This window comes from Marmota flaviventris, chromosome 5, assembly GCF_047511675.1.
Source record: "Marmota flaviventris isolate mMarFla1 chromosome 5, mMarFla1.hap1, whole genome shotgun sequence".
Classification (NCBI taxonomy): Eukaryota; Metazoa; Chordata; class Mammalia; order Rodentia; family Sciuridae; genus Marmota; species Marmota flaviventris.
Window position 1 is genome coordinate 72,446,457 of NC_092502.1, and position 14,602 is coordinate 72,461,058.

General features: G+C 40.0%; 1 protein-coding gene across 2 annotated transcripts in view; it reads right to left on the minus strand.

Moving 5' to 3' along the window:
• Positions 1 to 13,745, minus strand: part of Kdm3b (lysine demethylase 3B) — a 76,955-nt gene extending 63,210 nt beyond the window's left edge. Inside the window, exon 1 of one of the 2 annotated variants that reach the window (XM_027927846.2) lies at positions 13,462 to 13,745. In XM_027927846.2, coding sequence (XP_027783647.2) covers positions 13,462 to 13,653 — 192 coding nt within the window. In that variant the 5' untranslated portion in view covers positions 13,654 to 13,745. The remainder of the gene's footprint in view (positions 1 to 13,461) is intronic. The other variant, XM_071612329.1, reaches the window with a different exon arrangement.
• Positions 13,746 to 14,602: the final 857 nt, after the last annotated feature.

Sequence of the window (14,602 nt, forward strand, 5' to 3'; positions counted from 1 at the left end):
AAGTCAGCCTCAGCAACTCAGCAAGACCCTTCTCAAAAACAAAAACAAAACCAAAAACAAACAAACAAACAAAAAAACCCCACATAGAACTTAAACACAGAATTCTATCATGACAGATAAAAACATCAGGAAATGTTTCACTTAATTTGAAGGCAATTATCTCAAACTGCCTGGACAAAGGATGTGGAATAAGGGTTTATTAAAAACTGACAATAACCATGTACTATACATTATGGGATCAAGCAATTGCTCTAGGATAATGATAAGAATCTGTTTTGTGAACAATGTGGACCATGGATACTTGTAAACATGTAAGTAAGACTGATTTCTGGCTCTCTAGTATTATACTTTTCTTCTCAGAGAAATAAAAGGAGTTGGAAAACAGAAGGTAAAGAAACATTTTAAATTAAAGCAAATAGAACACAATTTGACTCTCAAAATGGTAGAAGGTTAGGATACAGGACAAGTAGAAAGGATATAAAATAATGTTCAGCCAGAGATGACCAGGGAGATGGATAATAGAATAGGACAAACACAGTTTGAGATGATTTTTACAAGTCTGAATAAAAGTAGCAAATAGTACTATACATACGATAGAACCCAAGGATTAGAGATGAAGTATTTCATGAGTTAAGGTGAGTTAGTATTAAAACTCGTGCTTTCAAATTTCCCTTTAAGGTCTGTATGTGATTTATATTAATTTTATCAACACTGAAATAAAGCTGTGCCTATACTCCTATCCCCCTATGCTTGGGATGGAACCCAAAGCCTCAAGCATGCTAGGCAAGTACTCTACAACTGAGCCCCATCCCAGCCTTTTTTTTTTTTTAATCAAATAAATTACCTTTATTTTTGATAAAATCTGGAATTAGTAATCTGAGCAATATAGGACTTCATGTTTGTCATGTAGCCATGAGTTTGGATTCTGGCTTTCCACAAGGTCATTCTTACTACCGTTAGTAAGATTATTCATTTATTCACTCAATCAATAAAAACAGAATGCCCCTTACATGTGTGCACTTGCCAAGCCTAAGAATATCAAGGCAAATAAGGTAGCATATGCCAAGAAGGACTCACCCCAAATGAGTTAAGAGAGGTACAGAAATTCTTACAAAGCTATGTAATAAAAAGCAGTAATAAAGATCTAAAATGCCATTAGGCTAGACTGACATCTGTCTTGGGCAACTCAAACAGTTTCACAGAAGAGGTAGGAGTATGATAGCAAGTCTTAAAGGACAAGCTGTATTCTTCTAGCAGAGAAGGAGGGAAAAATTTTCCAGCACAGACAAAGGCAGAGAAACATAAAAGATAGTGTGTTCTGGGAGAAAGGGAAGGTGGCTAGTAAGTAAGCTGTAAAAGGGCTCTGTAGTACATTAATGGATAACAAACTGAAATTTGTTGGCCCTCTCAGAAAGCTGAGGCAGGAGGATCACAAATTCGAGGCCAGTCTGGGCAACTCAGTAAGACCCTATCTTGAAATACAAAATAACAAGGGCTGGGGATGTAGCTCAGTGGTCGATCATCCCAGGTTCAATCCACAGTATGGTGGGGGAAGGGGGGAAGGGGGGAAGGGGGGAGGGGGAGGAGAAACTTGTTGGTAAAAGTTTCTTATTTGGTCATCAATGTTTTTCTGTTTTGTTTTTAAAGTGCATTTTAACATCTTTAGGCAATTTCTACACTCTCTACCAACTGTCAGTCCCACTACACCCTTTGGTCTGTCACTCAATTCTTTGTAAGTCACTGGATGTCTCTGAGTATATGATGCCCATTATAGAGCTTGAAAGAGCCACTGATGGTTTCACTGATGGTTTTAAAATTATGTGGAAAAAATATTTTATGAAGATAATGCCACCTGGGGAATAAACTTCTTAACCCTCAGTTTAAATAGGAAATCAAAATGAAATTACAAAGCAATTCATAATTAAACGAATGAATAAAAAGATACAACCAATACTATGGAATAAATAACACAGAGTTTTCAAAAATTACATCTATTGAGCCAGAGTAATAAAGCACTTGCCTAACATGTGTGAGGCCCTGGGTTCAACCCCCAGTGCTGAAAAGAGGGGGGGGGGGGGCGGGGGAGGGAAGGAGGGGGGGGAAGGGAAAGGGAGAGATATATCAATTGATTGATTTGTCTAACAAACTAACATAAAAAGATTTTCAAGATACTTGGAGAAAAAAGCAAGTTGCAGACTATCCGGGTTGAGGAAATTATAGGGAAGAGGAGGATTGGAATGGGATGGTTAACAGTATTTCAGGCCTTATTTCTTTTCCTCTTTAACCTGTGTATTATATATTAGTTATACAATTAACTTTTTTTTAAAGGATGAAATTAGTGAGGCATGGTGATGCAGGCCTGTAATCACAGCAGCTCAGATGCTAAGGCAAGAGATCTTAAGTTTAAAGCAGGCTTATAGAGACCCTGTCTCCAAAAAAAAAAAAAAAAAAAAGGCTGGGATGTGGCTCAGCTGTTAAGTGTCCCTGAGTCAATCCCTGGTACAAAAAAGAAAGAAAGAGACTAAATAAAACTATAGGAATGAAAAGTATATTTGAGAAATTAAGAGATAAAAACAACAGTATTAGCAATGATTGTCAGAGGATAAGGCAATGGAGATGAACTTTTGAGGTTTCTAACTTCTCCGATTTTCTTAAAAAAAAAAAAAAAAGCATGAACTGTTACAAATGATTTTCAAAATCTGTGGGTTATCTTGACAACAAAAATGGGGAATGATACATGTCTAGAATATTATTATTTTCAATAATATTCTCTTTACAGTGCCTTTGGTAAAGAGCACTTTCTACCAAACTATCCCAATTACCCCTCTTCTTTGCCCCTGCCTATTTTCTAACAGCCTAAAGAAATTAAAAGTAAAGTAGCTAGGTATAGTATAGTGATAATCTGAATAAAAATTCAAACATGTATAGTGATTTAGAGGCTGTGGAATCATAAAGATCTGGATTTACATCTCAACTCCTCCATTACCTGTGTAGCCTAAGCCTAAAGTAAGTTACATTAGCTTTTTTTTTTTTTTTTTATGGTACTGGGGATTGAATCCAGGGGTGCTTAAGCACTGAGCCACATCCCCAGTCCTTTTTATTTTGAAACAGGATCTTGCCAAGTTAGGGCTAGGGCCTCACTAAATTGCTGAGGCTGGCTGTGAACTTGTGATCCTCCTGCCTCAGCCTCCTGAGCAGCTGGGATTACAGCTATGTGCCACCATGACCTGGCTACATTAGACTCTTTGAGCCTCACCTCCTTTGCCTATAAATAGAGACAATAAGGACCTCAAAAGATGTCTATAGGGATTACATAAATAAAGCTGTTAAATGCCTAGCAGAACATAGGCCCCTGATAAAATGACTCATTCCTTAAACAAATTGACAGTATTAGTAAGGATATAAACTGGTATAACTTAAAAAATAATTCTATGAAATAATTCATAAAAAGACCTTACTCATAAAAACATTCATCATCACCTTATTAATAAAGCCTAAAATCTGAAATAACTTCAATATTTAATGAAAGAGAAAGTTAAATCAGGGCTGGGATGTGGCTCAAGCGGTAGCGCGCTCGCCTGGCATCGTGCGGCCCGGTTCGATCCTCAGCACTACATACAAACAAAGATGTTGTGTCTGCCGAAAACTAAAAAATAAATATTAAAATTCTTAAAAAAAAAAAAAAAAGTTAAATCACTGAGCCAAAAAATACATTCATAAGATCTTTGTTTTTTGCTTTTTCGAATGTCGTACGTTGCAATGGGCTGGCCTTGAATTTCTGGGGACTAGCATTATCCCGCCTTAGAATCCTGAGTGTCCACTATGCCCAGCCATAAGATATATTTTTCGGTACTGGGGATTAAACCCAGGGGCGTTTTACCACTGAATTACATCACTAGCCTCTTTTTTATGTTTTGTTTTTTTTTTTTTAAAACAGGATTTCACCAGTTTACTGAGACTGGCCTCCAATTTGTGATCCTCCTGCTTTAGCCTCCCAAGTTGCTGGAATTACAGGTGTGCACCACCATGCCTGAAGCCATAAGATATTCTTACAGAGCATTTATTGTTTTACTTTCAGTAATGAAAGCAATATAATATTTGTGAAAAATTGAGAAAAACACCAAGAAAGTTAAAATCACCATAAACTAAGTTTTTGACAATAAAAATAATTGCCACATTAAATGAAAAGCAAATCTCTAAATTAAAAAATGCAGTATGAGGGGCTGGGGATGTGGCTCAAGCAGTAGGGTGCTCGCCTGGCATGCGCGGGGCGCTGGGTTCAATCCTCAGCACCACATAAAAAAATAAATAAAATAAAGATGTGTGTCCACCGAAAAATAAAAATATTTTTAAAAATCTCTCTCTCTTTAAAAAAAAATGCAGTATGAATTCAACTATACTTTTTCTAAAATTAAAAAAAAAAAAAAAAAAGATTGAAGGAGAACCTAGTCACTGACCTAACCAACTCCATTTTGTCCTTTTCTAACTCCATTTGCCTTTTATACTTTTTTCCTTCTGAGGCCCTTTCTTCTACAGTTACACCTTGGATTCCAGGAATTATAGTCTTGTTGATAAGCACCTATAAGACGAGGAGTAGAAACCATCCCCAAGCTACAGCAAGCCTCCCAGGAACAGATCACCCTAAAATGAGACTGCACCCCAGAGGAGGAATCATCCCAGGATGCAAATCAAATCACCCCATCAAGCATTGATGAGAAAGATCAATCAGACCAAGAATAACCAAGAACAACCAATTATACCATCAATATAAATGCCTCAGGCATTCAAGCCCCCCAAACTTGACTTTCTTCCCTTTTTCTATAAAACCTCAGGTGTAGCCACACAGCTTAAAAACTCTTTTCTTGCCTTTCATCACTGCTGTTTTTTTGATTACCAGTCACACTGGGAAGGGTTGCAAAGCATGGTCTGTTGGAATCACCTGGGATGGAGCCTTCACCAAGGATTTCAGAAATAAGATTAGATCATATATCAAAATATAAACAGTAGTTCCTAATAGGTTGTGAGACTACAGGGTCTAGTTTTTTTTTTTCCCCCCTTTCTTCATAATATTGTTAAAATGATTTCTACCCTTTGTGAGTCTGGGGTTGTGGTTTAGTGGTAGAATGTTTGCCTAGCATGTATAAGGTACTGGGTTGGTTCAATCCTCAGCACCACATAAAGAAATAAAGTTAAAAAAGAAAAAACTTATACATTTTGTATAATAGGCAGGTATTACTTTAGAATCAGAAATATAGAATATCAAATGCTTCCAATCTAAGAAAACAATCCAGATGTAAATCACAAAAAACAAGAGACAATGTAGCTTGGGTTGGAGTCCCAAACATGATCCAATAACACCAAGACAAAATTAGTTGCTAAGTCTATATATTAATAAAAATATGTAAAAGAAAAAAAAAGGACTAATTACAAATACCTTATTTTCAGGGCCATGGTGTAGAATTCCATAAAAATCAGAAGTGAATGTAAACTTAATATAGGCTTCTAAATATTTTATTTTTTTAGATAGGGTGGTCAGAGAAGGCCTTATAAAATAGTAATAGAAAAATTCAGGTGTTCTCTGTCTTCCAGGAACTTTCAATCTATATAAGAGATAAGCAACCTATTTCTCTTGCTATACAGCTACAACAATAAAAACTAAAATAATAGTCCAAAAGTGTGCTAAAGGAGCAAAGAATAAAAGCAATATGGTGAGGACTCAGAAAGACTTTATAGAGGCAGCAGCTCCTAAAATGGACAGACTGGAAGGATGGGCAGGGTTTCTTCCTCTTCATGGGATTTCAGTGGATGACAACATTAAAAGCAAATGGTAAAGCAATGGAAGCCCCAAAATACCAGGAAAGTGGAGAATCACCAAATAGGGCTGCTGCTGTAAATATCCTTTTTGCCACACCCAATTTTCCCTCCCCTGACTCTTTGCACACCAAGGATACTTCTTATCTATAATTTGTCTCTTGAGTAGAACAGGTGTGAGCTCTCATGCAGGTCTCTGTATAGATATATATCTCCCACTGAAAATTAATAACTCTGCATATGGATTTTTTATTTAGTCTCCAGAGGGTTTGGTTAGTGAGTCTGTCCCCTAGAGCCTTATTACTTCCACACAGACAGACAGACAGACAGACACACACACACACACACACACACACAGACAAAGGAGTTTCTGCTCTTGCAAAATTGAGAGAAGTCACACCTAAACAACCAGCAGTAGAAAGTCACTGCTAAAAACTTAGGAAGAGCTGGGCATGGTGCTGCACACTTATAATCCTAGCATCCTGGATGATTGAGGCAGGAGGATGGTAAATTCCAGGCTAGTCTCAGAAACTTAGTGAGATCCTGTCTCAAAATTTAAAAAAAGGGCTGGCAATGTAGCTCAGTATTTATTTATTTATTGGTACTGGGTTCAATCCCCAGTACCAACCAACCAATCAATCAATCAATAAATAAATAAATAAATAACCAACCAACCAACCAGGCACATTTTTTATATTTTGGCAGTACGGGTGGATGGCAGATTTGGGAGGGTTTTAAAATCACCAATCCAGGGGCTGGGATTGTGGCTCAGCGGTAGAGCTCTTGCCTTGTATGTGTGAGGCACTGGGTTCATGTCTCAGCACCACATAAAAATAAATAAACAAAATAAAGGTCCATCTACAATTAAAACAAAAAAAAAATAAAAAATAAAAAACCAATCTGTCAAAGGCAATGGAAAACTGAGAAGCAACAACAGGTGTTATGTCCCCTAGGCCTTGAGGAAGTTAAGCCTATAGGAACCCACCCCAGCTGTTGTTAAGAAAATCACCAACAACAGAAAATGTCATGTTTCTTACCTACCATTTGTTTATAGAGGAAAAACAAAATCAACCAGAAAAGGTTGGAATGAGAAGCAAGCAAGTAAAAGTAGTATACTAGGGAATGAGCCCTAGGCAGGTGGGAAGTTAGTGAAGCAAGTTCTTATAAACAAATGGATAATTAAGAGGAAAAATCTGACCGTGTAGTAAAAAGAGAGAATGTAAGACAAAATGACCAATGTATAGTATGATCATTGGTGTACATATTGTATAGCCCTGAAGAAGAATGCAGAGATAAATTAAGATAGAGCTTTTAGGGGCTGGGGCTCTACTTCAGTGGTAGAGTGTGTGGTTGGTACAAAGCCCTGGGCTCAATCCGAAGCACCCCAAAAAATAAAAATTAAAAAGACATGAGTTATTAAAAACCACACATAAAAGCCAAACCTGGGAACACATGTTTGTAATGCTAGCAACTTAGGAGGCTTAGGCAGGAGGACTTCCAAGTTTGAGGCCAACCTCAGTAACTTAGTGAGACCCTGTCTCAAAAGTTAAAAAAAAAAAAGCTGGGGATGTTGATCATTAGTAAAGCTCCCCTGGGTTCAGTCTCTAGTACAAACAACAACAACAAAAAAACCATATATTTTTTAAAATGAACTTTGTCAGGCGTGGTAGCACACCCTATACTCACAGCTACTCGAAAGACTGAATCAGGGGGATCCCTTGAGCCTAGTAGTTCAGAGGCCAGCTTGGGCAACACAGTGAGAATCTCTCTCAAAAATAATTAAGAAAAAAAATTAGAGTTAAGATACTTGTGCTTAGAGGAGGTGACAATTGAATAGTATACATTCTTATCATCAAATAAGTACAATCATTTTTATTTAAAGTTCTATAAGCCATAAAAAACAGCATAAGATGTCATGATATCAAATATGTTTTTGTGTGTATGTGTATATTCGGGGGGGGGGGGGCCTGGGGAATCAAACCCCAGGCCTTGTATAGCACTCATATTTTTATTTAACTTTTGAAATGGTAAAAAAAAAAAAAGACACTTAAAGATAACCATTTTAAAAGCCACAAACTCCATTTTGATTAGGTCTGAAATTCTAGGCTTGAACATAGGTAGAAAATAAAGAATGGATTCTACACTAGAAATATGGTATATGACTATAATTACATTACTTAGAAACAAGGTAGACAGGTATTTTGGAGTCTACCTATTCTACATCCTGAGACAAAGTGAAAGGTTGATGTAAAAAAATAAGGCAGATACACTTTCATTCCTCTTGGAAAACTTCCAGACCGAAATAACACAGTACTAGCCTGAACACTGCTACAATTATTGCATTATCTCCAATCAAAAGAAAGGAATATTTTAGAGTCCCTCTTCCTCTGAAATGGAGATGAAAGATTAAGGGATAAAAAATTAAGGCAGATATACTTCCACTTTCAAGTTCTAGATGTCTATGTTACACATTCAAAACAAATCAATGCTGCACTTATAGCATCATTTAATTCTACCACACAGCAAGAAAGATTTAATAAAAATTAGTGCTGACACAATTGGTTACTTAGTAGGAATAAAAAAAGTTATCCCCCTTTTCACATGCCAACTAAAACAAGATTCCAGATGGATCAAAGATCCAAAGATAAAAATAAATGAAATTATTAGGAAATTTGAAGAAGAGTTCTAAAATGGGCATTTTGGTGCATGCCTGTAATCCCAGCTACTTCGAAGACTGAGGCAGAGGGATTTTTAAGGCCAAGGCCAATCCGGGCAACTTTGTGAAGCACTGTCTCAATATAATAAAATGTAAAAAGGGCCAGGAATATAGCTCAGTGGTAGAGCACCTGCTTAGCATGCAAGAGGCCCTGGATTCAATCCCCAGCACCACACACACAAAGAATATAAAAATTTAACATGGAGAAGTCCTTTACAAGCATATTGTTCGGATGAATAAAAACTATATTTGCACCAGAACAATGAGATCCTCAGAATAAGTTACACTCCATGTATGTATAATATGTCAAAATACACTCTACTGTCATGTATCTCTAAAAAGAACAAATTAAGAAAAAGACTTTGTATGAAAAGAAACCGATAAAGTCAAAAAACAACTGAGACAAAATAAGTATAACACTCTATAGACAGGTAATTTAATCCATGCACAGAACTGATAAAGTGATAGGACAATCTACATTTTTCTCAAATGGGCAAAAGATACACATAAATAGCTTAAAAATAGAAAAAAAAAAGAAACATAAAAGGTTAATACTCAGAGGAAAAGAAAACAGTAGTCATAAAAATGCTAGATACTATTTTCACTTATCAGACTGGCAAAAATGAAAAAGACTGATGATACTGGTGAAGGAAACAGTATATACACTTGCTGTTGGTGAGGCTGAAATGTTATCATGTGTAGGAAAATAACCTGTAATACAGGACTGGAGGCACAGCTCAATGGTAGAGTACTTACCTAACATGCAGGAGGCCCTGGTTTAATCCCTAACAATGTGCATGAGCATGTATGTGCAGGTGCACAGACACACACAACAGGAAAAGAAAAAAGAAAAAGACATTTTTGGCCAGGTATAATAGTATACACCTGTCATATCAGTGTTTCAGGTGGCAGAGGCAGGAGGATCACAAGTTCAATTCTAGCCTCAGCAACTTAGTGAGAGCTCATCTCAAAATTTTAAAAAATTAAAAAAAAAAAAAAAAAAGAACTGGGGACATAGTTCAGTGGTAGAATAGAGCACCTAGGTTCAAAACCTAGTACTACAAAAGGAAAACAAAACAAAAGAGGCAAAACAACATCAAAACACATATATTCAACCTAACTGTCCCAATTGTGGATGTCCAAAATACAAAAGGAAACCTAGATCACTTAAAACTATATGTACAAGTATATTAATGGTAGCATTGTTTTTAGTGCCCCAAAAAACTTTTAAACAACTTGAATGTTTGCCAAAAGGAAGAATGAGTAAGTTATGGTACATCCTTTCTATGGAATATAAAGGACTTATCAAAAATGTTTTTGGCATTGCTCAGAATATAGAGTACTTTCCTCTCACTTGAGAGACCCTGGATTCCTGAGGTGGGGGCCGGTAGGTGGACTTGGGGGTGATGGTTAAAGTATGTCACTATAAATGCCTATGGTATAATGTTAAATTAAGAAGGAAAAACAAGGGCTGGGGGTGCTGGGGTTGTGGCTCAGCAGTAGAGCGCTCGCCTAGCGCATTCAAGGCCCTGGGTTCAATCCTCAGCACCACATAAAAAAATAAAGGTATTAACAACTACAACTAAAAAATAATTAAAAAAAAAAAAAACAAGGGCTGGGGTTGCGGTTCAGTGGTAGAGCACTTGCCTAGCATGTGTGAGGCACTGGGTTTGATTCTCAGCACCACATATAAATAAGTAAATTATTAAAATAAAGGTTCATCAACAACTAAAAAAACAAAATAAAATGAAAGGAAAAACAAAAAGCAGCCTGCAGATATGGTACAGGAAGGTATCATTTACTTAAAAAAAAAAAAAAGCAATATTTTGTATACACGTTTTCATATTTTGTATAAGTATTAATAAAGACTAGTAAAGATAACTTACCCTTTTTAGCAAACTAGGGCATATAGAGATGGAGACTGATGAATTTTCATGTGAATAACCGTTTTAACACTTTGCAAATAGCAAGTTTTGTTTTTATATCAACAAAAAGGAAAATTCAGGGGATGGGGTTGTGGCTCAGCAGTAGAGCACTCACCTAGTGAGGCCCTAGGTTCGATCCTCAGCACCACATAAAAATAAAAAAATAAAATAAAGGTATTGGGTCCAACTACAACTAAAAAAAAAAAAAATTTAAATCCATGTTTTTGGTGGGTTTTTTTTGGGGGGGGGAGAGGGGGATTGTTGTCTGTTTTAGCTATTGTACCTACACACTGTGAAGATCCCAAGGTCTACACGACTTACCTCAATCAATAAATGACTTAGAAACACAAACTGGACAACTGGTTTAGAGAGGAACCAGGGATAAATGCATAAAAATCCATGAAACTTATTTCTGCAACAGGACTTTTCTCTTTTTAAACATAAAAGGCCTAATTTTAATAACAAAGCTGTTATTCCACTGGGTGGGGGGTGTTTTTCTATTTTTGGCTAAAAATCTTAATAGTTATTTGTCAGGAAAGATTTAATGGGTAAGAGGGCCATCTATAAGATCATTACCAACAAAATTCCCAACCAACAGCATCCTGAATTAACTTTTTTCACATCACATTTAAGGTAGCCCATAGGTTTGGTATTGTTTCCCAATAAAGGTTTCTTTAAATATATCAGTATTTTGAATGACTTTAGAATCAAAAAGTATTTAGAAGAAGATATTAATGGAGATTAAAATTGAAAAGTATGTTTTTTAATCATTTCAATCCAACCCTCAATTACTCATCCTTAACAGGGGGCGCCCTGCCTTGTATTACTCAAAACCAAGCATGCCTGAAAACATCTTAAACATAACTGAAAGAAAATCTGTCCAATCGTGAGGCAGCTGCTTGCAAACTCCACCCTTGAGTACAGGAAGAACACTTGTGATTGGAAGATAGTTGTGTTTACTACAGTGTGTGGTGCAAATTGGAAAGGTCCACATGCCCAGGGTCCAAAGGAAATTTCAATGAAAAAGGAAAACAAAACTGCTAGTTCTGATCCTCTACTAGTCACTGTCATTAATAGGACCTCAACATAACAGCAATTCTTGGGTAGCAAGCTGGTAAAAATAAAATAAAATAAAATAAAAAGGCTCTGAGTTTTGTTATGGCTGTTTTCTCATTAACGCCCCTTGGATATATGTACAAGACAAGCACAAATGTATTTGCAAAACTCAAACTTGCCTTTGCTTCTAAATTCATGGCCTCATATAAGAATTCAAGAGTTTGTAAGAACATTTTGCTTTTTTTAATACGGATTGATAACCCAGTTCCACGTGCCCAGTGGTAAAATTATTCAGTATTTAGCTTAGATGTTGTCCAGCATCTCAATGAGCTTCAAACACCTCTGCCCTTAGGGAGCCCAGCAAACAACAAAGTGAATGGGCAGCCATTTCAGGTGCAGAGCTCATTAGCAATTCAACTGATGGAGGAAACAACCATTGGAAGAATTAGAAAATAAAATCCCAACTGAAAAGAGAGCTGAGGATGCCTCTGGTCAAAGAATGCACATAAGGGTGAAACTCAAGTACGTTTTGCTTACCAGGGTGAATTACTGAATCTAAGAAGCATACCTCTCCCCCATCCCAGTCACCTTCTAAAGAAAGCACAGAAGAATTTATATCCAAATTCCTGTCTTAACCATGGATCCCCCTCTCTCCCTTATATTCCTGGTATCTTTTTACAAATTCGCCCCACTAAAGCTTCATAAATGCCCTACCAGCCTTTCTTATAGGGCATGGAGAAAAATCAAAGCAAGGGAACTCAAGAAGCAGAATCAAAACCTAAGCAAAACTACCCATAAAGCTTGTGTATCATAATAAAAGACAGTTTAACACTGTTGATCAATAGAAAAACATCAGAAACATTACTCCCATTCTCACAAAATGAGTTCCCGTTTAGAGCTAAGAAAAGGTCTGCAGAAGGAAATTCATCAACATTTACATTCGGCTTGTTGATCCTTTACATTCCAAAAAGTCCCCCGCCCCCATTTTTCTTAGCCTTATCTCACCAGAGAAGGCTAGGGCTACGCTATCAGAATGAGGAACTATAGAGGTTGGCTAAAACTCAAAGACAGTATTTTGCCGCCACATTAACAAAACTAACACATTATGGTCCCCAATGCTGGCAAAGTTTTTTGTTGAACAACTTTAATCACAAAATACATGAAGGCAAGCGTGCAAAAGCAGCCAAGCCCCGACAAAGTTTCAAAACAAAACCTCTCTCAAGGTTGGGGGAACAGACAAGCTGGGAGCAAAAAAGCACCACCCTGCAGCCCCATTCGACTAAGTCAGATCTCAAACTTATCAAAAAGCCACAACAGCAGCTCCTGTCACCCAGAAGCGCAAAGATAGGGGAGCTCTAAACAGTCCTGAGAGCTGGTCTTTCTGAAGAGCGCCAGGCCCAGCACGGCTCAGACAAGGAGGAAGTAACTGCCAGATAAAAAAGCCCCAAGCAGCTCCAACTGCCTTCCTACAACTGCCCACATTCTCGCCCCACTAGAGACTCCGGGAGGAAGGGAACTGGGCGCAGGTCTCCCGGGAGAACCTGGGGATTACAGGTCCGCGTTTTCTAGGGGAAAGCGGCAGCACCGGCCGAACTCTGCGGGGCCCCGGCACCAAGGTTCGAAAGCCTGCTCGGAAGGCGTGTTGCGGGAGGGGGGGTGCGGGGGGGGGACGCCTAGCAAAGGGTCGCTCAGGAGGCGGGGCCTGCCGGCTAAAAGCAGCAGCTCCTGGCACCCAGGCCGCCCTCCGGGGGTTAACTGGGGCGCGCACCCCGACGCGGAAGCCATGCAGGCCAGAGCTCGGGGTGCCGAAGTGCCGGCGGGGGGCGCTAAGGAGATCCGGGGGTGAGGAACTGGGTCACCCCCACCACACCGCCCCCTCACAAAGGCCCCCGGGGAGGCCGCCCACAGGCCCTGCAGCCCCGGCCTCGAGTGCACGTCTCGACCGCCACTCACCGCTAGGTCCTGGGGCACCGCCCCGCTCATGGCCCGCACCGTGCCGGCCCGCCAGGCCCGAGTGCGCAGCGCAGGCCCCGGATCTCCGCTCGCCACCGCCGCCGCGGGGGCCGAGGCTGAAGCTGAGGCCGCGGTGTCCGCGAACAGAAGCAGCAGCCGCTTGCCCACCGGGGAGGCCGCCGCGTCCGCCATCGCCAGGGCCGGCCAGACCTGCGCTCCCGCCCGCCGCCTCCCACCACCTTCGCAGCCGAGCGCCCGATCCGCCCGCAAGGCCTCCCTCCGCACCACCCGCGGCCGCCGCTCCCCCCCCACCCCCCCCAACAGCCACCACCAACCACCGGCGCTGCGCAGCGCCCCCCGTGGCCGGGAGCGGAGCCGCAACCCGGGGCCCGCACAGCGCCCCCCGCGCTCCGGAGCGGGGCGGCAGCTCCGGGCCCCTCGCAGCGCTCCGCCCCAACCTCCCCGGGGCCTGCAGTGCCCCCTGCGGCCGGGAGGGGAATTGCAGGTTCTGCTCTGGGGGTAGTGGGCGGGTCCGTCAGTACCCCTTAGCACCATCCCTCGTCCCAGTCTTCCATCAGGGGGTCCCCTATCTGACCATGTCTGAGAAGGTTTTAGCTACCCTCCTCAAATACCAAAGACTTTTAATGGGGTGGGGTGATGAAGGGCAAGGTATCTGGAGGTGAATGTTTTCAGCTAAGAAGTTAGTGTCCTTAATACCCCATTGATTTCCTATCCTCAAAATACAAGCTACCCTCCCTGTCATCTTTTAGGAAATGTTCCCTTCATTGGTCCACAGTACACAATATCTTCCTTCTCATTGGTCAATGACACGATAATGTCCCATTCTATAGTACCAGTACTTCATTGGTTCTTTTCCAGTTAGCCAATATACTATATTCATTGGATGTGATAATTCTTTGCATTGGTTGAAAACCAATGTGCCTCCAACATCTTGGTATTTTGTCTTGAGCTTATGGCCCTTCTGTCCCTTCCCAGTCTGCCAGTGTTATTAAGTGTAGGTGTTTCTCAACTAAAGTTTTTGGGAATTGGAAAGAGACCAGCAGTAAAGGGGTTCTCTTCCCTGATTCAGTAGCATTTCATCTTACCGTGGAAGTAGTGGGGCTGAGGGCCCTAACTCCTA